The 20,656-nt window shown below is 54.3% G+C and overlaps 9 protein-coding genes across 9 annotated transcripts; 5 read left to right on the top strand and 4 right to left on the bottom strand.

The window, feature by feature from the left end:
• Window positions 1-44: 44 nt before the first annotated feature.
• ACRALDRAFT_213188 (uncharacterized protein) lies at window positions 45-1,116 on the top strand (the record flags this gene model as incomplete). Its single annotated transcript, XM_071024031.1, has 7 exons — window positions 45-125; window positions 160-202; window positions 282-402; window positions 441-724; window positions 764-874; window positions 952-1,019; window positions 1,048-1,116. The coding sequence occupies 7 exons, from the start codon at window positions 45-47 to the stop codon at window positions 1,114-1,116; spliced, it is 777 nt and encodes a 258-aa protein (XP_070871871.1).
• Window positions 1,117-1,158: 42 nt separating this feature from the next.
• ACRALDRAFT_213187 (uncharacterized protein) lies at window positions 1,159-2,138 on the bottom strand (the record flags this gene model as incomplete). Its single annotated transcript, XM_071024030.1, has 7 exons — window positions 1,159-1,441; window positions 1,479-1,516; window positions 1,595-1,692; window positions 1,728-1,760; window positions 1,825-1,888; window positions 1,946-2,017; window positions 2,091-2,138. The coding sequence occupies 7 exons, from the start codon at window positions 2,136-2,138 to the stop codon at window positions 1,159-1,161; spliced, it is 636 nt and encodes a 211-aa protein (XP_070871870.1).
• A 278-nt stretch (window positions 2,139-2,416) lies between these two features.
• ACRALDRAFT_1052621 (uncharacterized protein) lies at window positions 2,417-6,503 on the top strand. Its single transcript, XM_071015740.1, has 3 exons — window positions 2,417-2,728; window positions 2,972-4,523; window positions 4,594-6,503. The coding sequence occupies exons 1-3, from the start codon at window positions 2,717-2,719 to the stop codon at window positions 6,108-6,110; spliced, it is 3,081 nt and encodes a 1,026-aa protein (XP_070871869.1). The 5' UTR covers window positions 2,417-2,716; the 3' UTR covers window positions 6,111-6,503.
• Window positions 6,504-6,647: 144 nt separating this feature from the next.
• ACRALDRAFT_1077937 (uncharacterized protein) lies at window positions 6,648-9,153 on the bottom strand. Its single transcript, XM_071018709.1, has 3 exons — window positions 8,616-9,153; window positions 8,178-8,533; window positions 6,648-8,110 (listed from the first exon to the last, which is right to left on the bottom strand). Exons 1-3 carry the CDS (start codon window positions 9,020-9,022, stop codon window positions 6,894-6,896), a joined length of 1,980 nt encoding a protein of 659 aa, XP_070871868.1. The 5' UTR covers window positions 9,023-9,153; the 3' UTR covers window positions 6,648-6,893.
• A 1,008-nt stretch (window positions 9,154-10,161) lies between these two features.
• ACRALDRAFT_2113188 (uncharacterized protein) lies at window positions 10,162-11,090 on the top strand (the record flags this gene model as incomplete). The annotated part of the gene is made up of 2 exons (XM_071023625.1): window positions 10,162-10,873; window positions 10,936-11,090. The coding sequence occupies 2 exons, from the start codon at window positions 10,162-10,164 to the stop codon at window positions 11,088-11,090; spliced, it is 867 nt and encodes a 288-aa protein (XP_070871867.1).
• Window positions 11,091-11,515: 425 nt separating this feature from the next.
• On the bottom strand, window positions 11,516-13,399 carry ACRALDRAFT_213183 (uncharacterized protein; the record flags this gene model as incomplete). The annotated part of the gene is made up of 11 exons (XM_071024029.1): window positions 11,516-11,557; window positions 11,594-12,013; window positions 12,044-12,112; window positions 12,219-12,329; window positions 12,447-12,498; window positions 12,573-12,747; window positions 12,813-12,903; window positions 12,940-13,024; window positions 13,060-13,185; window positions 13,231-13,245; window positions 13,278-13,399. The coding sequence occupies 11 exons, from the start codon at window positions 13,397-13,399 to the stop codon at window positions 11,516-11,518; spliced, it is 1,308 nt and encodes a 435-aa protein (XP_070871866.1).
• Window positions 13,400-13,479: 80 nt separating this feature from the next.
• On the bottom strand, window positions 13,480-14,299 carry ACRALDRAFT_213182 (uncharacterized protein; the record flags this gene model as incomplete). Its single annotated transcript, XM_071024028.1, has 8 exons — window positions 13,480-13,500; window positions 13,570-13,833; window positions 13,868-13,894; window positions 13,923-13,971; window positions 14,006-14,069; window positions 14,114-14,142; window positions 14,187-14,201; window positions 14,271-14,299. The coding sequence occupies 8 exons, from the start codon at window positions 14,297-14,299 to the stop codon at window positions 13,480-13,482; spliced, it is 498 nt and encodes a 165-aa protein (XP_070871865.1).
• Window positions 14,300-15,361: 1,062 nt separating this feature from the next.
• ACRALDRAFT_1065858 (uncharacterized protein) lies at window positions 15,362-17,812 on the top strand (the record flags this gene model as incomplete). Its single annotated transcript, XM_071017227.1, has 1 exon — window positions 15,362-17,812. Exon 1 carries the CDS (start codon window positions 15,907-15,909, stop codon window positions 17,272-17,274), a length of 1,368 nt encoding a protein of 455 aa, XP_070871864.1. The 5' UTR covers window positions 15,362-15,906.
• A 426-nt stretch (window positions 17,813-18,238) lies between these two features.
• On the top strand, window positions 18,239-19,963 carry ACRALDRAFT_2029969 (uncharacterized protein; the record flags this gene model as incomplete). Its single annotated transcript, XM_071020633.1, has 7 exons — window positions 18,239-18,256; window positions 18,416-18,463; window positions 18,579-18,651; window positions 18,729-18,808; window positions 18,886-19,194; window positions 19,269-19,760; window positions 19,826-19,963. 7 exons carry the CDS (start codon window positions 18,239-18,241, stop codon window positions 19,961-19,963), a joined length of 1,158 nt encoding a protein of 385 aa, XP_070871863.1.
• Window positions 19,964-20,656: the final 693 nt, after the last annotated feature.

Below are 20,656 nucleotides of genomic sequence, written 5' to 3'. Positions count from 1 at the left end.
GTTTCCTTTGCTGAGCTCCATAAAGTATAGCACATATACAATGTATGTACGTCGTACTGCTTCGAAGCGGCGGCAGACTGATTACAAGTCGAAATAAAAGCGTCCGCAGAACGTCTCCCTACTTGGTACGTATATTCGTACCGGCTTGAGCTTCCCTAGGGCTACGGACATTCTGTTACCTACAATATATTGATAGTCCACTGTGGATTTACTAACGTCTACGTTGTAAGCTTGCAAGTTACTAATAAACATCTACCGAAATGTACCCCAGATTCATCGAGTCCACTGCCCAAGGCTATGTCAGTTGTTGGTTCGCAAATGGATCCATCCACCACATTTCTTCCATATACCTAGGTATGTAATACGAAGCAATCAATGCCTCGAACAATCAATCTCGGCCATGTGGCCTGGTACCGTTGCTTCATTGAACGTCATGAGAGATGTCACTTCATGTCCTCCAATCATCTCTGCCATTCTAATGCTCGCGCGTGGTCGCTCAATGAGCAGACGAAACGCATGAGATGGAGGCTGGAGGAACAGGAACACTCCCGCGCTACAGGCACTTCCGACAGACGAGGGAGAAGATCTTCGATACCCTCCCATCTTGGGACCCTTTTCCCGTGGAACCCTGCAGTCGACTGTTTCACCAAAGGAAAAATCTGGGTCCAGCGAGTCGACATCACAGCCACCCAATCTCCGGAGAGAAACGTTTTCGAGGTACAACGTACACGTGTAAAGCTAGAGACAATGACGCTTTTCCGAGTAATTACAGTAATCAGGAGTACGAGAAAGCAGTCCGAACCCAGGACGGCGACGATCGTGGGAAGCGGAAAATCGCACACCAACCCCCTCCTTCTTTCCCCTGACGATCACTGTCCTGACCGCCCCTTTGACTGATCTTTTTCACTTTTTAACCAAGTCGATTACGAAGCCCTAATCTCGGGCGTTTAGCGACCCCGCAAAAGGAAGAAAAATGGAGCGCCAACCGGTTACGCCTCCCGCTCGCCTCAAACGGAAAAGTGCCAAAAAATTGACATGTACGAATAGCTCTCCCCAGATGCCAAGTCGAAGCCTCTGTGGGGTCCTAAAAACTGGGCGTTTAAAGGGTTGGGTTGACAGTTGATTACTCCTCGGAGTAGTGTAACGACCGTTTGTCTCTCAGTCGGGGCTGAATTGAATAGGTGAATAAATGGGGAGGGCACCTTCACATTGCGTCGCCTGTCCAAGAGGCTTCACAGTTTGCGTCTCCACTGGACCTAACCGGTCGTCACCATCGATCATGCACATTTTCGAACCCAAATTTGTCGCACAGGTTTTCCTGAAATCACTGCTTTGATATGGCGGCTCCTTCAACGACGTGTCGGTCTGGACTCCATAAAGCTGCACCTCCCGGTTTCGCTGCACGGCCCTGACCTCGACGAGGGGCGAAAGCAACGCGGTGCTCGTCCAGCAATGCAATGCCATCGTCATGCCACAACGTATGGCCATGACACCGACCATTTCGCATTGATGATCCCTGGTTCCCAATTTATAGCCAGTCAAAACGGTTCATCGACCGGCGGTGAAAACCTCTCAACTACTATATATAACTCACCGATGCGAGGGACGGCGTTGTCCAAACACGAATGGCAAATATAACTTCTCGTCCGAGCGTCTTCAGGTTGCCCATCGACGAACCCTTGACAGAAGAGGCTGGGGAGGGCAAGGCTAGGTCTTATCGCTGCAACTTGTAACTGACCGCATGTCGTTATGTGCTACTTCTGATCACAGACTACAAGTAGGCAGTCCGAATGAAATTCAAACGAAGACTTCAGTCCTGTTTACCAGTAAGGCCCTTCGTATCATGGCCCAAGGCAAAGGTCACCACCTCACTGTCCTTGACTGAAAACTAGCCACCTCAAGCTTTGTTGGTCCCTGCCTCAAGCAAGGAGCTGATTTTTTCGACATGCTCGCTGACTAGATACGGTAGGTATATAACTGTCGTCTCCATGAACGATATGTTGTATTTGCCTGGCTGCTTTCAATGACTCCGTACTTGGTACTCTGATTCCTAAAGTCGATACGATACTATCGATAAGCTTTAGATTCACGGACAGTATGATGCGTCCCAATCCGTACTGTTGACACTGTCTACGCATCGTTGCTATGGTACCTAGGTACTCAGTATGACGCAGCAGGGTAAGGTGGGAAAAGGTGACTCCCCATTGTTGTCCGACAATTTGCCGAATGAGGGGTCTGGAAAGAACCCCACATTGAGCACGAGACTGCACCACCGATTTTGGGAAATTCAACCACAAACCAGAAGCCAGCTTGCCGTCACCGCCCGAGATAACAATTTCTCTCATTTTTATTTTTTTATTTTTCTGGCCTCAGCTTTTTTTTATGTTTTTCGTCTACGAATAAACTCCGCATCCATCTCTTCCAAAGACGAATCTTCTTGTCGACCTCGTTCTACTACATTATTCCACGCCCAGCCTGCGTAATTGATTCGACTCGCTACCCACAACTGCAGCCCATCTGGTGGCCTTAAAACCCCGCGAACCCATCTGGGGAATGTGCCTTGGGTAGTTCCTCGTCACCCGCCTTTCTACCTACCCACCGAGGATGCCGCATGCACGGCGTGATCAGCTGCAAGGTTCATAGCAGCTCTAAGCCCAACCATAGGAGACCCTCTATTTCCTAAGCTACTCGTCGCCCAACTCGCCGACCCTTGAAGATGGAGGCCCAAGTATGTGACTCCAGCCTCCTGCTAATGGACAGTCGTCTTTTGTTTGTCCACCCCCCCTTCCCTATCACCTCCCCCTTGGAATATTTATATACTGTTATCGTCCTTATTTCTTCCCTTTCAACCATGAATGATGTAATCACCTCCACTTCCACCTTGGCTGTCGTGGACAGAGCTGAACGTACCATTACCGAGGGGAATGATTCGCAAATGGTTTATCCTGGCTGACCTGATCTTGTACGATAGATCGAGAATGCGATCGAGATTGCGTGGAACACTACCTCCGACCAGAGCCTCAAAGAGCAAGCCTACGAATTTCTCAACCAGCTGAGAGTTGAACCCCAAGGATGGCAGGCCTGCGCCTCTTTGTTTTCCAGGACACCACACTCCTCCGATGTAGTGCGTATGGTCTGCCTGGAAGTCGTCAACTACGCAGTCCATACGCAGCGTCTCGATCCTCAGAGCTTAGCCTACCTCAAGCAAACCCTTCTCGAATACGCACGTAGGGTATACGGCCCGGGCCCGCAGGATCAGGTCGATCCCCCGGCCTTGCAGAACAAGCTCGCTCAGACGTTGACCTACCTCTTCGTCTTCCTCTATACTGATGGATGGGAGTCCTTTATCGAAGACTTCCTGGCCATTACCCGGTCGTCCGGTGGCGCTCAGCAAGAGAATGTCGCCGGCGTCATCTTCTACCTCCGCATTCTTGGTTCCATCCACGACGAGATTGCCGATCTACTCCTCACTAGAAACAGCAACGATGCGAAGCGCAACATGGAGCTGAAAGACCAACTGAGAACCCGTGATATTCAAATGATCGCCCAGTCGTGGAAGGAACTGTTGGCTATGTACTCGGGCCGGAATGATGCCATTGTCGAGACCATCATGAAGGTCATTGCCAAGTGGGTTAGCTGGATGGACATATCTCTCGTTGTCAACCAAGAGATGCTCAACCTTTTGCTTCCTGTGATTGGGAGGACTACTTCCGATGGTCGGGAGGACAAGGTCAGAGACGCCGCCATCGACACCCTTACGGAGATCATCGCCAAGAAGATGAAAGGTCCCGAGAAGATGGAGCTGCTGTCTTTCTTGAACCTGCGGGACATCATCGCTCAATTGATCGCCAGCCCCCCCTTGAGCGAACTCAAGTCGACCCCGAAATACGATACCGATCTTGCCGAGGCCGTCGCCAAACTCGTGAACACCGCCATGGCTGATATCGTTCGTGTGCTCGAAGACGGCCAGTTGGACGCCGACACCCGCGCCAGGGCCGAGCAGCACCTGCACGACTATCTCCCCTTCCTCCTCCGGTTCTTCGCCGACGAATATGACGAGATCTGCTCCACCGTCATCCCATCCCTGACCGACCTGCTCACCTTGCTTCGCAAGGCCGGTACTCTCCCGCAGAACTATGCCGACATGCTCCCACCTATTCTCAACGCCATCATCGCTAAGATGCGATTCGACGAAACTTCCAATTGGGGCCATGAGGACGAGCAAACGGACGAGGCCGAATTCGATGAACTGCGGAAGAGGTTGCAAGTGCTACAAAAGACCGTCGCCGCTGTCGACCAGAACCTGTACATCGAGGTCCTGAGCAACGTGGTCGGGGAGACCTTCCAGAGACTTGACCAGCAAGGAACTCAAATGGACTGGAGGGATCTCGATCTTGCCCTCCACGAGTTGCACCTCTTCGGCGAACTCGCACTACCCAACCAGGGCTTGAGCTCCAAAAGCCAGCCGTCTGGCACCGCCGCCGAGAGGCTGACGATCATGATGGAAAAGATGGTCACGTCCGGTCAGTATACCCTTCGAGTGAGGGGGAGGAAATACAAGGGGGGCGAGAATATGCTAACAGTTTTGAACAGGAATTGCCAGTTTCCCCCACCCGGCGATTCGCCTGCAGTATATGGAGATTTGTGTCCGCTACTGGCAGATCTTCGATGCACGCCAGGAATTTATCCCTCGAGTACTGGAAGACTTTGTCAGATTAGTCCATGACGATCACGTTCGCATCAAGACGCGTTCATGGTATTTGTTCCATCGATTCGTCAAGTACCTCCGAGCCCAAGTCGGCAACGTGGCCGAGACCATCATTCAGTCCATCAGCGATCTGCTTCCGATCAAGGCAGAGGTCCCGGAGAACGACGCAGACGACGACATGTCTTCGGACGAATCCGATCACTCGGCCGACGCCCTTTTCACGAGCCAGCTCTACCTTTTTGAGGCCATCGGCTGCATATCCTCTACCAGTAGCACACCAGCCGACAAGCAGGCGTTATACGCCCGCCTGGTCATGGAGCCGCTATTCCGCGATATGGAGTCTCACCTGCCCAAAGCCAGGTCGGGCGACGCCCAGGCTATGCTCCAGATCCACCACGTCATCATGGCCCTCGGGACTCTTGCCCACGGCTTTTCCGACTGGGCTCCCGGCAGTGTCTCCAACCAGCAGCGTCCGCCCCCCGACAAGCTCGTGTCCGACGAGTTTTCCCGGGCCGCCGAGGCCATCCTGGTGGCGCTTCGCGAACTGAACAGCTCCCAAGACATCCGCACCGCCTGCCGTTCCGCCTTTTCGAAGCTCCTCGGCGTGCTCGGAGCTGCGGTGCTCCCCCAACTACCCCAGTGGATCGAAGGGCTCCTTTCCCAAAGCTCCTCCAAGGACGAGATGGCTATGTTCCTGCGTCTTCTGGATCAGGTCGTTTTTGGGTTCAAGACAGAGATCTTCAACGTTCTGAACCTGTTGTTGACTCCTCTGCTGCAACGGGTCTTTGGTGGTCTCTCCGAACCCATCAACGGGACCGACGACGAGATTCAGCTGGGCGAGCTGCGAAGGGAGTACCTGTCCTTCATCGCAGTGCTCCTAAACAACGACCTGGAGGCCGTTTTCATCAGCGAGACCAACCAGGCCTTCTTCGACCCCATGATCACGTCCGTGATTTCGCTCGGCCGGACCCTTGAGGGCAATCTCAGCCAAAGCCGCCTGGCGTTCGGCGTCCTGATTCGCATGGCCAGTGTCTGGGGTGGCCCCGACGTCGCTACCATCTCCAACAACCCGTCTACCATGGGCCCGCCGAAACCCACCATTCCCGGCTTTGACAAATTCATGATTGACCGCTTCCATCCCTTGTGCTGGGACGTCCTCCGGGATCCACAATTCAAGCCCGTCTCGGACGCCCAGAGCAAGCAAGTCCTGAACGAGATTGCCTCCCTCCAGCAAGTCATCTACACCAAGACGGGCGACATGTTCCTTCAGAACCTCCAATCTTTCCTGTTCCCTCACCTGGATATCGACGGCACCGAGTTTGTCCGCTCCATGACTACTTCGACGGATAAGAAACAGTTCGCGGCGTACCTCCAGGGATTGTGGAAGAAATGGAGGACATGATGGCAAACAGGCGGCCTGAGGTGGTCTGAGGGGCTGGTAAAGCACAGAAGAATGGGAAGGTGACGCCTTTTTTTACGGGGCACTCGTTGTGAGGCTATATGGGTTGGCCTGCGTTGTCGATGTTGGATTTTTTTTTCTTTTTCGTTTCTGATGATGATGGCGATGGATAGAGAAGAGACATGGGCCCAGCCCAGGTTGCGTGCTCCTTGGAAGGTGCCAGACTACAAGCCGGATACCATGTATGGTTGGCACCTACCTGACGGTTTGCACATTGCCGTCGTGGAGTGAAAATGGATGAGAAAAGAGCATAATATACTTGGTGCAATGACTGCTGCTTTGTCCTGAATACGGCGTCCGTCGGTTTGATCTCGTACACGGGAGGGTTTACTTCTGCCCCTTTTGTAGACGGCAAACTGTAGAACGGCAGCCAATACTCAAGACTCCGTGTAGGCCCCATCATCTACAGACCCAAGGCCACGACTCTCCCCTCTCCATACCGACACATTATAGCTGGTGCCCTCCTCGATCGAGAACATGACGAACAGAGAACGCTAAACGCTGACATTGAGAGAGAGAGCAAGAGCGCAAGCTACACTACCTATATACGTAAAGTCTATGTGAGAGACTTTTCCATCCCGTCGAGGCCGCTCGGCCAGCGACAGACACCTACCGGCCCCCTAGATGGCGATAGGACTAGCGAGCCAGGTATAAATACAATGATGACAACCCTACCAGCCCCAAAAGATACCGAGGCAACCACAGCCCAGGGCGCCACGAAAGTCCCTAGCAGACGCGGACGCCGCAGACCTCGACGCCTTTCCCCTCGATACGGGCCTCGCGCGCGAAATACCGCTCCACGAGCTCCCTGACAAACGCAGCGTCGTGGGCGCTCCAGACGTCAAGACCCATATGTTCCAGATCATGACCGTGGAGGTTGATGACGGGCCGGCTGTCTTCCTCCTCCTCCTCATCCTCCTCACTATCGTGGAGTGCCCTTGGCCGGAGCGGTGCCTCCTCTCCCATATCTTCGGCCTCCTGGTCCTCGCCCTCCTCCTCCTCGTCGTCGGCGTAGGGGTCAATGGGGCCCGCGGCCTCGACGAAGCCTCCCAGGACTGTGAAGACCTGCGTGGTGAGGCGGTGGAAGTAGGCGATGATGGCGAGTTCGGTGGCGGCTTGGTCGGCCTCTTCGACGTCGTCGGGGGGGCCGGAGGCGAGGGGGCGGCGGGCCGTGAGCGACGAGAAAGAATCGGCCATTCCGTGCTGCTGAAACGTGACGCGGGGATCAGTCAGGCGGGGGTTGCTGCCGGTGGCCGTCGCGGCGACTACTGCGACCTGGGGTGGCGCGAGATCCGCCAGAAGCGAGGCGTCGAGGGAGGCTTCCTCCTGGGCGTCGCTGCGTCCTTGCTCGCCCGCACTGGCCCACCACAGGAAGCCGCTGTATGCCAGCTCCGTCCAGCTCACGGGCTCAACGACCTTATCGAACGCTTCGTACGGGACAGAGACAGCGGCCGGGTTGGGGGCTGTGGTGCTCGCGCGGCTGGGGCTAGGAGAAACGGCAGGAGATGAGCTGTCGGACGTCCGTGGCCTCGGGGACGTCGTGGGCAGGCGGTTGAGCCCATCGACGAGGGTGCGGAAGCGGCGCAGGTCGCGCTGCGTGGCCTTCACGGGCACGCCGCGTGGGCACTCAATGGTCGGCCAGACCTTATCCTGGGCTTGGGATGAATGGGGCGGGGGTATGGTGATGAGCATGTCCCACAAGCCATCCTTCATGGCGAGGATGCTGTCGGTGGTGCAGGCGACCCAGCCGTCGGAAAATTCGTCTTCGATGGCCTGCTCGGGGGTAGAGGGCCGGCGCTTTGATGATTCGTACTCCTCGAGAAGGGATGTTATGTCGTGTACGCCGATGGCGAAAAGTGGGCGGAGGCGCTGGGAGGGAGCTGTGGAATCTAGTTTGTCGGATACGGAGGAAGGGATGTTGGCGAGGACAGAGATATTGTACACTGGAAGAGGCGTTAGACTAAAGCGGGCAATGGAGGACAAAAGGACATGGGAAGTGTAGAGGCGCACCAAAATTGCAGACTTCTTGAATGGGTACATGGCAGGAAATCAGGATACGTTTCCTGAGCAGCGCGGCCCGGTGTATTGGGAAAATGAGAGGTCCGAAGGTGTCGAGGAGGTTCGTCAGGCTCCAGGCCGGGTGATAAGGGGAAAGCCTATGGCCCGGCGGCAGCAGCGCAGTACCGTCCGATGCCGAGCGGCTCCTTTTATGGCCACTCCTCAGTCGGGCGGCCAGCGCACCGACGAGAGGCGACTCGGGGGGCATGTCGTTCCGGGGAGCGTCTTGGGCAGTGTCGTCGGGGGCACTGTTTTTTGCCCAGTAGGCTTCCAGAAGGTTGATCCGGGAGCGATCATCGGCAAGCTTTCTGAAGTAGTGAACAGTGTCAGGGGTCAATTGGCGAGTTGGCACGGAAGTCTTCTGCTGCGAACTCGAGGATGTGTACTCACGTAGCCAATTCCTCCAACCCCTGGGCATGCCTCCAAGCTCTCCCTAGGCGGCCATAGGTCAAGGGGACGAGGACACCGACGGCAATCATCCGGGCATTACGGCTCCCCTCCTCCTCGCATGGCCTGTTGACAAACGCGCTGAGGCCCGCGTACTCTCGGTCGTGGACAAAGTAGATGAGGTCATTGGGGATGGTGTGCAGACCCGAGGGCAGGCTCTTGTACTCGACGACGCCGTCGAGATGTACGTCTGGCGCGGCGCGTTTCCAGGATATAGTGTAACCGGCCCTAACGTCGAATTCAATGAGGAAGAGGGCGGAGATGGACGGCTGGTCGGGGAGGGGGCCGGCGGCGGGACTGATGGAAAGGCGGCGCACGGAGAGAGGCGACTTGCCTCTACGGGCGGCCATGATGGATCGCGGGGGTGGTCGCTTTCAAAGGTTGAAGCTGGTCATGATATGGGTCGACGAGCCAGGAGGACCTTTGTCTGAGAGTTGTTCAATCAAGGTTGACGCAGGCTATGGTTGCCCGACAAATTAGGGGGTGCGATGGCTGGTTGTGAATTGGTAAGCTTCAGTCGACGTTGCCAAAGCCAAGATGCAGACGGTATGCTGTGGGTGACTAAGCTCAGGGACACGACACGATAACGATAAGATAGCGATAATGTTGTCCTGTACGTTGTACCTGTACATATCCTGGAGACTCCCAAGACATTCAACGTTGAACAGTCGATACGAAGTCCTTCACATGGAGTCCTTCCAAGTACAAGTTATCAACAAGCCAACTACAATCTTCACTCCAACCAGGGACATGAGTTTTCATCACAGAAGGATCCGTTACAAGTCAATGCTACGCCTACATACATGTCCAAATCCATCACATGGGTGACTACCAGGTAGGTACTCAGTTATACGTTGTACACTACTTGTCCCAAGTACCTTAGTGGATTTGTCGCTATTGTTGGGGAAGTGGGGACTGAACCTCGGCAAAACATCGTCATATGGCGGACAAATGGCCAATAAACGTCTTCCGTCTGGAACTTCCATCCCACCAAAAATCCTGTACACTACCTACTAAGTACATCAGTCAAGCCACAAGCCAAGGGAGAAAAAGTGACTTGTGACTTTTGCCAGATCCTGAACCAGACGAGACGGTGTCGATGGGAAAGAGTTGTTGAGCTTCTTCTCCTGTACCTCAGCCAGCCTCAAAGCGACAACCCTCTTCTTCGCATATGGCATTGTCTCGTTTCCTGTTTTACTGCTTCTGTTGGGCCTTTCTTTCTCTTTGATATATTTATTTTTAGCACCAACTATAGTCTCTAAGGCGTTTGTCCACCCCAACGTCTTCGTCCTCTCCAATCTTTCCCTGTGCCCCGCCTTTTATCCCTTCTCCCTGGCTCAACTCTCAAGTCGAATAACCCCCCCAAACGCGCTCGAGGCCTTTGCTGCCGCTCCGACAAACCCGAAAGCATCGACCCAAAGGACAAGACGTCAACCCGTTCCACTTATCTTCGCCACCGGTCCGGCAACTACCGGCCACCGTAGCGGCCATGGTCCTGAGCTACCTCTACTGCTTCCTCGCGGGATACGTCGGACTCGTCGTCAGCCTCTACATGGTGTCCTTTGTCGTCCCACGGGCGGCCTTTGTCGCCCGCATCCTCGCCGCGTATCTATCGCTGATCATCTGCGCCCTCTACGGCGTCTTCGCGTCCATCGTCCTCCGCCTCGTCGGCGAGCAGGGCATCTCGCAATGGGCCTGCGGCCGGAGCTTCAAACACGTCATGCGCCTCACCACGGGCGTCACGTTCGAGATTGACGACCCCAAGAACATCCTCGGCACCACCCGCCCGGCCGTCTTCGTCGGGAACCACCAGACCGAGCTCGACGTCCTCATGCTCGGCTGCCTCTTCCCCAAATACTGCAGCGTCACCGCCAAGGCGTCTCTCCGGAACACCCCTTTCCTAGGCTGGTTCATGTCCCTCAGCGGCTCCATCTTCCTCGACCGCAAGAACACCAAGGGCGCCCGCGACGCCATGGCCGGCGCCGCCAGCCAGATCAGGGAGCGTCGCCAGAGCGTCTACATGTTCCCCGAGGGCACCCGGAGCTACGCCAAGGATCCCATCCTTCTCCCTTTTAAGAAGGGCGCCTTCCATCTCGCCGTCCAGGCCGGCGTTCCCATCATCCCTTGCGTTGTTGCCAATTACAGTCACGTTCTCTGGATCAAGGGCCTCGTTTTCAATTCGGGAAGCATCCCCGTTAAAGGTAATGCGGCCCCAAAAAAAACCTTTCATCCGAAGCATGTACTGACGAGCAAAATCTTGCAGTCCTGGATCCCATTCCGACCACAGGTCTTACCGCTGCCGATGTCGATGAACTGACAAGGACAACACGGGAATTGATGCTGAAAGAGCTGGTTGCCTTGACCGAGAAGGTACAGGGCCGCCCCATGGCTGTCCCTGCTACCATCAACACCACATAGGCCACATACCGCATACATCGTATAGACCGATTGGCCTCTTCTACGGGCGGGGTCAGTCAATACCGACCACGTCAAGTTAGTAAAGAAAAATGTCCCCCAAGGGGTTAGACAGAGAAGAGAAAGGGGGACAGGGGCGACGGCATGACTCAAATTCGGGCATGGGAATGGTATGGGCATCTTGATACCCCTACAGAGGAGAGACTAAAGACTTCTCCCTTCCAATTGCTCCCGCGGCAAATTGAGGGTGAGTGTCTTTCGACTTGGCGTCCATGGTAGTTTTTTTGCGAAGAGCGTAGAATATGGGGCGGTTGGATTTTAGATGGTGTTTTTGGATACAGCTCTAGCTTCATCGACGATTATTTCACGGTTTTTTTTTTGTTTTTTTTTTTGGTCGTGGAATCGTACGAATATGGCTGAGAACTGGGCTAGACATTCTGCGTTACTGCGTGCTGCTCGAGTTGGGCCGCCTATTGGGCCACTGTACGTACGTTGGAAGTGCTCACCAAGTCGAAAGTCACGGTACCAGAGCCATTCCAGCTTGCGTTCCTACACGACGCTAGAAAGGACGGTAGACACGCGACGAGGGATGCAGCACCAGCCGACCAATGAACACACCGACGGAGCTCACGCCGGGGAAAAGAGGTGCGTGTGTCAGTAGCCAAGAATTTACATAACTCCTTTTCCAGTTGGTCTCGGAACCCCTCGTCTAGAATGCGGCATTGAGGGGCGGCAAGGCACCGAAAGTCGAATCGTGACTCTTTTCCAGAACCAGTCGTCTCCGTCTTGGACACGACGCGGTCGCGTAGAATGGGGACGAAGTCGTATGATTGATGGTATTGGAAAGAGTCAGTAGGGTGGATGGCTAATGGGAATAATGAACAGTCCTGAAATCTCCTTGGCTCGAAGCCCCAACGGACGGCTTGCTATTAGTTTGACCGTCCGGTGGTTCGCACTTGGGTGCTTGCTACCGAGTAGTTATACCCCAGGCAAAGAAGCGCCGTCTCAAAATTCGAGGCGCTATACTGGGATTTGTTCTTCTTTAGTTTATTCGGAAAAGAGCCGGTATTTTGATCGCCGCGAGTGTAGTGTATATCTTAGCTGAGCTTTCCCGTCGATTGCATAATGCACAAGCCCGCCCGGGCCTAGCTGCATCGATGCCTGGTGCCTGGCCACTCGTGGTAATGTCGAAGAATCCGTGAGGTTTCGACGAGGTTCAGAAGCTCTGCATCGCGTCGCTGACTTTGTATGAGGTTAGAGTAAGTTTCCGTGGATGGCGGCGGAGGTGTAGAAGTAAAGTTAGGGCGCGATTGGAAGATCGGGTAGATATATATCTCTGGCCATTCTCGAGTCTCGCACATCATCATCGTCAAAATTGACTTGCTTGGAGGCCAGACAGGCTGCTGGTCGGCTTTCATAACGTGATTCATTGGATTATACGGACGGCAGGCGGCATGATTATCACGCATACCCCTCCCGGATTACCAATTACCAAGTAAAGGAACCAGGTTTCTGGGAATGGCTGGGATTTCGTGCAGCATCGACGTCACGATTACAGACGACACCACGATCAAGTGGGTGTTTACGAAGTAGTCGGTCAGAATGGCGCCCAATATGTAAATCCGGTCCGTCACGACAAACCCGGTAATCCCCGCAGGAACTCAGGAACATGGATTTTTTTGTATGCGTAAAATCAAATCAGCCGGCTTCTTCAGCGGTCCAGACCAATGGATCTGCATAAGACGGGAGATTGAGCCGTTTTGGTACCGTCACCAGTTTCGACGCCGGGACCGAAATCCAAGCGAGGCGTTAATGCCTCATCAGGAAGGTGACGGACAGGTAACTCCGTCACAGACAACTCCACCCAGTCCATACAACGTACAAGAGTGGAATTGGTTCCCGAGGAACAGTCATCAGAACCGACAAGACAGGAAGCCCTAAATGCAGGTACGAACCCTGTACAGCGAATCACGGCAATCGCACGAGGGTTGACGTGGAGTAGTGCAGCGGAAGTTGCGGACGGGTGTCGGAGTTTGTCCGGACGAGCGTCTCACCTTGATCGCCCGCCGTACAGAAGGTGCTGGAACGCGTCGTTGTACTTGGAACAGCCGAGGATCAACAGGCACCAAAGGCCCGTGGTCACTTGAAAATAGGATCCCTCGAAGATGGGCATGCCGGTGGGTTCGGCACTGAGTTGTAGTCCGGGGTAGGATGGGAAAGTAGTCGGGCGGACAATGGATCAGAATGGCAACAAGTTGCTGACCAACCCCACCATCTTGCTGATAATATTGCGCCGCTTCCGTCATTGACATACCAACTGCAATTCTACGGCCTGTCCAGTTCGCCGAGGTTCTTCCTTAGATACCGAGTACATATGTAGTCATGCATCAAATCAAGGTACGAAGATGTTCGCCTATAATATGGACTCATAGAGTAGGTATTCATAGTACGAATATAGTCCTTTACAATATGTACAGCCAACTTGGGTATCCGTGTCCAAGACGAAAGGGAGAGCCATTGTGAGACACCCGTCTGTCGGCTTACGTTGTACCTCTCGTGGTTTATTGACGTCAACGATGCTTTTGAAGTGGGTGTCCCTGTTCCTGACTGCAAATACTTCGTACAGGGTTGTCCCTCCCAGGTCCGCCCCCATGCGATTGTAGATACCAGCCATGTCTCTTGGAGACGGGAAAAAAAAACAATTGAAGAAAAGGAAGAAATGAAAGGAACAAGATGATGATGGGATCTGGGACCGGTCGATCGTGTTTCAAAAGTCAGACGCAGGGAGACATGGGAAGTGAATGAGACTACGAATAGCAGCCACAATGCTGACACATACGCTCCCTCGATGCCTCCCGTCTTTTCCCGTCCCTCGCAGCATATGCTTCGTATCGTTGTACTGTATATTTGTAGACCACTTCTTGCGCGGCATTTCCCGCATCGCCTTCTGTTCACCGACGTGGAATTGATACGAGAGCTCAGCTTCAAGTACGTCGTAACCAGCAGGAAAGAGGGAATACGTGTACCGATGAGTACAACGTAATATATCATGGGACTTTGTGCATGTGTCACCACCTGCAGTGTCTCATCGTATCGCACGTACGTTGTACCGTACTACAGGTACTTCGTATGTTAGATTGCCCAAGGTAACCCGTATTACTTTTTGCTATCTTGCTACCTCACCCAAGATACTCAGAGTATTCGTACTTCATAAGAAAATAAGAAAATGAGGAAAGATAAAGTCAATGGGAAAAGTGAGGAAAAGAAGAGGGCGGCGAGAGAGGGAGAAAGAGTCATGACGATCCGTACGTCCCAGGAAAAACGAGTACCGTACCAAAATGCAATGCATGCAGACAGGGATGTAACTGTACAACGTACAGTAAGCCACGGGCTTCTAGGGCTATGCCACGTCCTCGACAGTGTGTCAGGTTCTGCCGCTTTGGCCCCGACTCCCGCTCCAACCCCTGCCTTGGTAAGCCGTTCCTCCCCTCTGGGAATCGTGGACAGGCTCAACTCTCCCCACCACGTTGTCCCAGATCGAAGCACGCCGGACAAGGGGGCCCTGATAAAGTGCGGAGAAGGGCAAAAAGGAAAAAAAAAAAAGGGCTTGTCTGGAACGACCGTAAGTCCTACTATTCCGACCGTAACTAGTGGGCCAATGACGTGACGTCCGATCTCCCTAAGTATCACACCCAATTTATATGTAGAAGTTGAGTAGGTACATATAATTACCATACCTAGGTACATAGGTACCGCCTATCGTGTCACTTCTCTTATCTTATCAACCATCACAATTTTCCTAGGTACATAGGTACATAGGTATATAGGTACATAGGTACATAGGTACATAGGGACATAGGTACATACCTACCTAGGTACAACGTACTGGATAGGTAGGAACCAGGCACACGGGCAGATAAATTCCTTGCTATATCATGATTTGGGCCTTATTTTAGCTGAGTTTAGGGGCGAAATGGATGTGTTGATAGGTAGGTAGGGAGGTGAGGTGGAAGACGCGAATTGAATTAGGTAGGTGTACGTTGTAGTAGAGGTACGAAGTACCTAGGTAGTTGTACGAAGTAGTTGTACGAAGTACATACGGTACTTCGCGTTGGCGCGTAGACCCACTAAGACCCACTAATTACGGTCGGAATAGTAGGACTTACGGTCGTTCCAATTAAGCCCAAAAAAAAAGGAAAAAAAAAGAAAAAGAAAACAAAACCAGACAAGTCCGGGTTTTGGGTCCTGACCCCGAAACTAATACAGAGTGCACCCTCCTCCGCTTCCCCATCCCTACTTTTAACCGTCTGGATACCTTTTCACTTCTGTCTCCCGCTGCTTGTCCCTTTCCCTCCCGCTTCCTCCCACTCCTCTCCCACTGCCGTCTCTCGTTTTCTCGTCTGTATTCCTTCGGGCTTCACTCGCTTATTCACTGGCCCATCCAACCACCCTTTCGTTACCAAAATAGCCTTACCAGTCGCTTACATCCGGCCCCCATCTCATCCTTCTTTTTACCACCCAACAATCGCATACACGCAGATTCAACTCGGTAGACGCGGGGAATGCATACTGCTCATAAACCACCGTCTTATACACCGACACAGACACGGGCCATCCGACCACGACCACGACCAATATTTTCACCACCCGATTCTCTTTCCATTGCGTCGCCGGCATATCCTACTACGTCTGGGAGATCCACCCATTGAGTCTTGGGAGACCCCGGGGGCGACAGCTCCCTGGCCTTTCTCTTTCTTGGATTGAAAAATAGCCCCGACACTGAAAGGGGTTCCGTGGATAGTGTCAACTCGCAAAAGTGATGACCACTCTTCGGCTTTTGTCCCTGACGGTGGGCGTCGTCGCCTGCACGGCCACGGCCGCTATGCTGGCCGTCCACCTCATCCTTGCCGTCCACATCGCCCGGGCCTCGTCCGTCCGTATCACGTCCATCGTGTCCGCCTCGTTGGAAGCCGTCCTTCTGGTTGTTCTGGCGGCGGGATTGGCTGGCGTCGCGGGACGTAGTGGTTTGATTCGCCAAGTTCCAGTCTTTCCCGGTATCGCCGCCTTTCTCTGTGCATCGGCAGCCGCCACCTCCATCGCCACGACTGTCATGCTCAGAAACGCACCAGCCAGCTCGACCCATTCCGTCCTGGGCGCCGGCCGGAGAACCCCCCTGATCACCTCGGCCGTCGTTTTGGGCGTGAGCGTTCCTTGCCAGCTCCTGTTCATCATTCTCCTCATCTACAGCAAGTCAAGAGGACGGGGAGAAGAGCACGGTAAACGGGCCCAGGCACACATCAAGGCCGTTCGGTACAGCCGCACCATCGAGGCGCAGGTCTTCGCCATGGATTCCACCTCCAAGGAGCCTTCCCCCACGCCTCCGCAATCGAGCAGCGGCAAGTCGGCCGCAGACACGGTGAATTCTACTTACGCCGTTCGCTCCATCGCCTCCAGAACCCGGCTCCTCTCGCTGCGAGAGAAGAACCAGACGCACTCGTTCGACTCGCAATCGTACAGAGAGGGCAGCACCATGACCCTAGACAGCCTCGATTCGTGGGACGCCTCCGGCGCCGGCGATCTCCCCAGCCGCCTCAACGCCTTCCACGGCTCAGTCACCCCGACACAACCACACCGCTTCCTTGAGCCCATCCCGGCCAGCCCCACCACCAGCAGGGCCGCCGGCCCAGGAATCGTGGACGACTTGGAGCTCGAGCCCCCGCCGCCCGGCCCGCGTCGCAGGAGCAGGAGCTACAGCCCCGCCAGGCGACCGCAACTCGAACCCGACCTGTACTTCCCGGAAGCCCCGAGCGAAGCCCACATCCACCCGCTTTTCCGGTCCGACTCGCCCGTCCCGCCGCCCAACGTCACGCCGGGGACCGTGGTGACGGCCGCACCCGGTGCTCGCCGGGTCATCTCGGACCGTCAGAGCGTGCGTCGCCTGCGCAGCGACAGTCTGCCCACGCACGGGTCTGGTCTGTCCAGCAAGAAGAACAGCTTCGACACTTTCAGCAGGACACCTTCGGTCATGGAGACGGAGGGGACCGGGGAGGGGGAGGCGACGAGCGAAGGGACGACGATGACGCCGCCTATTCCGGAATGGGTCCTGAGCGCCGGCACGCGATCGAGTTTGAATGGCTACGCGGGTCGGAAGCTCAAGGTGGAGATGGAGAAGAAAGAGGACCGGTGACCATGACTGCTGGTAAAAATGACCAGCGTATCGTTAGGCAGTCAATCTGTCTTAAGAGGGGGGACATGACAGGGCAAGAAGCTCTTTATGACGGAGTCTTTGGGCAGGTTTCCTTTGTTCATTTTGGTTTGCATACGGAGTGCTATGTTATGATGGTTCGGGGAGTGATGATACCACACTGGCTGCTGGGAACGGATTGCTTAGCACGGCGTTGATTCAGGGATAGCCATATCGCAACTCATTTCTGTTGCGATGGATTATGGCGACAGGTCTGGTAACTGAGACTCTAGGTTAGACAAGCGGTTACGGATTGGACAGGGTCCGGGTATGGGTAAAGGAGGGCAGGGGAAAGAAAGGGACGACTCAACAGCAAGGTTCTATCAAAACGAGGCTGAAACGGAGCTGGGCCAAGCTTTTAGAGTCGGGCACTCATAAAGCAAGCGCATGCTGATATGCAAACGATTACAAGGAAAATAAACATGGAGTTTTAGAAATGATTCTATTCTGCCCATCTACGTCGTGTTTCACTCGCTTCTCCAGAGGGTACTCAGGTCTTCGTATTCGTAGTCAGTATGTACTCATTACATAAGAGGCAAACATTCGGACTACGCACAGCCACACTTTCCCCTCACAGACACTTTATTCGGCGTTGGTGAGGGAAGGTGGGGTAGGTACAGTACCGTTGTACCTAAACTGTGGCTTGCACCAGCCTCAACCCCACCTCACCTTGCCGTTCCCTTCTTCCAGCCTTCAGGCACCTTCACTTCGTCATCTCATCCTCCCACCTGCATAACAAAACTTCTCCCAACCCGCAGGCCAAAAAACTACACCCCACGACTGTCTACTGGGAATACATTTTCTACTGTCGATCGCGAGGTCATCTTATTTCCTCTCCTGTTTCTATTCGCATAATCTCTCCACGTTTCTCAGCACTCGCAGCCGTCAGCTGCACCCAGCCGCCAAGATGAAGGTTACCTTCAAGGTAGGGAGCTATCCTCCATCCACTCCCCGCCGCATGCTACCAATCTGGCATCACGTCGGAGTTTTCGCCATTATATGCCTCAGCCATCGAGCTGCCTTGTCCCAGCATTGTCGCATCCTTCTTCATCTCCACCGCGCCACTGACACTGCTTTCGTATAGGATCTCAAGCAGCACAAGTTCACGCTTGACCTCGAACCTACCGACCTTGTGCGTCATCCCTCACAAACAAAAAACCGAGAGCGCCGTCTCCTTTCCTTGTCGCGACTAGACATGCAACTCGCAGCATCTGTTTACCAAACGACCGGCGACTGACTTGTCACAGATCTCTAGTGTGAAGGAGAAGATTGCACAGGAGAAGGGATGGGAGGCCAAAGACCAGAAGCTCATCTATTCTGGTAAGCGGGCCCAGGCAGGCAACGTGTTTTTTTTGGGCGGGGAGAATTTCCCGAACAGAAACTAACAATCCCATCAGGCAAGATCCTCAAGGATGAAGACACTGTCGAATCATACAAGATTGAAGAGAAAGGCTTTGTTGTCTGTATGGTCAACAAGGTAAGTGAGCTGAGCGCGGTTCAATTGTTTTCCTTCTATTTCCTTGGAGTCGCCTTGCTGACGATTCCCCTAACTAGCCCAAGCCCAAACCCGCCGCCCCGGCTGCTTCATCCTCTGCTACCCCTGCCACCCCAGCCCAGCCGGCCACTGCAACGCCCGCCGCCCCCGCCGCTCCTCAAGCCCCGAGCCAGGCTGCGCCGCCTGCGACCCCGACTCCCGCTGCTCGATCCGAAACAGCCGCTGCTGACCCCGGCCTTGTCATGGGCAATCAGCGCAACGAGGTGATTGCTAACATGGAGGCCATGGGTTTCGAACGATCACAGATTGACGCCGCTCTTCGAGCCGCCTTTTACAATCCTGACCGTGCGGTCGAGTATTTGCTTAATGTAAGGCTACCACCATCGCATATCCCGATGAGGCGTGATGTGCTTAACAATCCTTTTTTCTTCCACTCGAATAGGGCATCCCCGAGAACGTACAACAGGAAAGGCAACGTCAGGACCAGCCACCCGCTGCGGCCGCTGCGCAACCCGCTGCCGCTCAGCCCGCCGCTGCCCAGCCTCCCGCATCCGCCGGTAATACCGACACGGAGAACGTCAACCTCTTCGATCTTGCCGCTCAACGGAGCACGGCTGGACGAGGCGCCGCCGGCGGTGCTGCTGGTCTCGGCGACGCTGCGGCTCAGGCTGGCGGTGCTGGCAATGGCCTGGATTTCCTGCGCCATAACGCCCAGTTCCAGCAACTCCGCCAGGTCGTTCAGCAACAGCCCCAGATGCTCGAGCCTATTCTTCAGCAGCTCGGCGCAGGCAACCCTCAGCTCGCCCAACTGATTGCCTCCAACCCTCAACGGTTCATCGAGCTCCTCAGTGAGGAAGGCGATGACGATGTCCCCCTGCCTCCTGGTGCCCAGACCATCAGTGTGACGGAGGAGGAGCGGGATGCGATCGACCGCGTAAGCTCCCATGCGGAAACCCCTTTTTCTCATGTCATTCAGAGATTAACGTTACAATCACGTAGCTCTGCGGCCTCGGTTTCGACCGCGATCAAGCCATCCAAGCATACTTTGCCTGCGACAAAAATGAGGAGCTTGCCGCGAACTTCCTCTTCGACCAACCAGACGATGATGATGACAGGCCTCAGGGAGGTAACAATTAAATGAATCGAGACACGGCGTTTAATGAGTTCTAAGGGTGTTTCGCGCACTGGATTTTACCGTTTCCACCGACGAAAAGGGTCATCAACAGTACGGCCCTGTACATGTGGTTTCAGGATATACCTTATCAGGGGGAGGGTGTCTATTATCTGACTTTGTATGCTGGCCCGTAGGGTCGACCCTTTGGCATTCGCTTCAAGGGCTTCCGTACCCAGCCGCCCCACGAAAGTTTGTCTGCCACCGATAGGGCAACAACGAGAAATGAGGAAACCAATGAATTAAGGAGAATGACTACCTTGTGTATCCACTATGCCGGTTGATCGAGGCCCTTGTACGCGTTCCGGTTATGCATAATTACTGTCTTTGGTCTACGAGATATAATATGCCTGCTTGGCCGCCGTGGTTTAGCCATTACATCCACGACATGATGAGACACTGCGACGGAATCCACAGATCAGGTAGGTCCTGGACTCGGCTTGTGATGGCCTCTGCTCGTTTCCAACAGCAAGGGTCAAGGCACCAGTCCAGTCCCTTCTCAGAGCCAAACCGGGTATCACACAGTTCCGCCCCCTGTTTCTCCCAGAACCGACCGTTTTTGTCCTCAATATGCCACCGCCCAAAAGTGTCGTATAATTCGACCGTCAACCAAAAAAACGCCATAGTCGCCCTCATGGGACCCCCCACAACCGCGCGCA

Source organism: Sodiomyces alcalophilus (genome assembly GCF_042370955.1).
Source record: "Sodiomyces alcalophilus JCM 7366 unplaced genomic scaffold ACRALscaffold_8, whole genome shotgun sequence".
Lineage (NCBI taxonomy): Eukaryota > Fungi > Ascomycota > Sordariomycetes > Glomerellales > Plectosphaerellaceae > Sodiomyces > Sodiomyces alcalophilus.
This window is presented reverse-complemented; position numbering and strand designations above follow the sequence as displayed.

Bases quoted from the DNA above. Each gene is read 5' to 3' on its own strand.
- ACRALDRAFT_1052621 (XM_071015740.1), top strand. The intron at 4,524-4,593 runs GTCAGTATACCC...AGTTTTGAACAG, and splicing joins GGAAAAGATGGTCACGTCCG to GAATTGCCAGTTTCCCCCAC.
- ACRALDRAFT_1077937 (XM_071018709.1), bottom strand. From the start codon at position 9,022: ATGGCCGCCCGTAGAGGCAAGTCGCCTCTCTCCGTGCGCCGCCTTTCC. The intron at 8,534-8,615 runs GTGAGTACACAT...TCACTACTTCAG, and splicing joins GGGTTGGAGGAATTGGCTAC to AAAGCTTGCCGATGATCGCT. The intron at 8,111-8,177 runs GTGCGCCTCTAC...CGCCTCTTCCAG, and splicing joins TCAAGAAGTCTGCAATTTTG to TGTACAATATCTCTGTCCTC.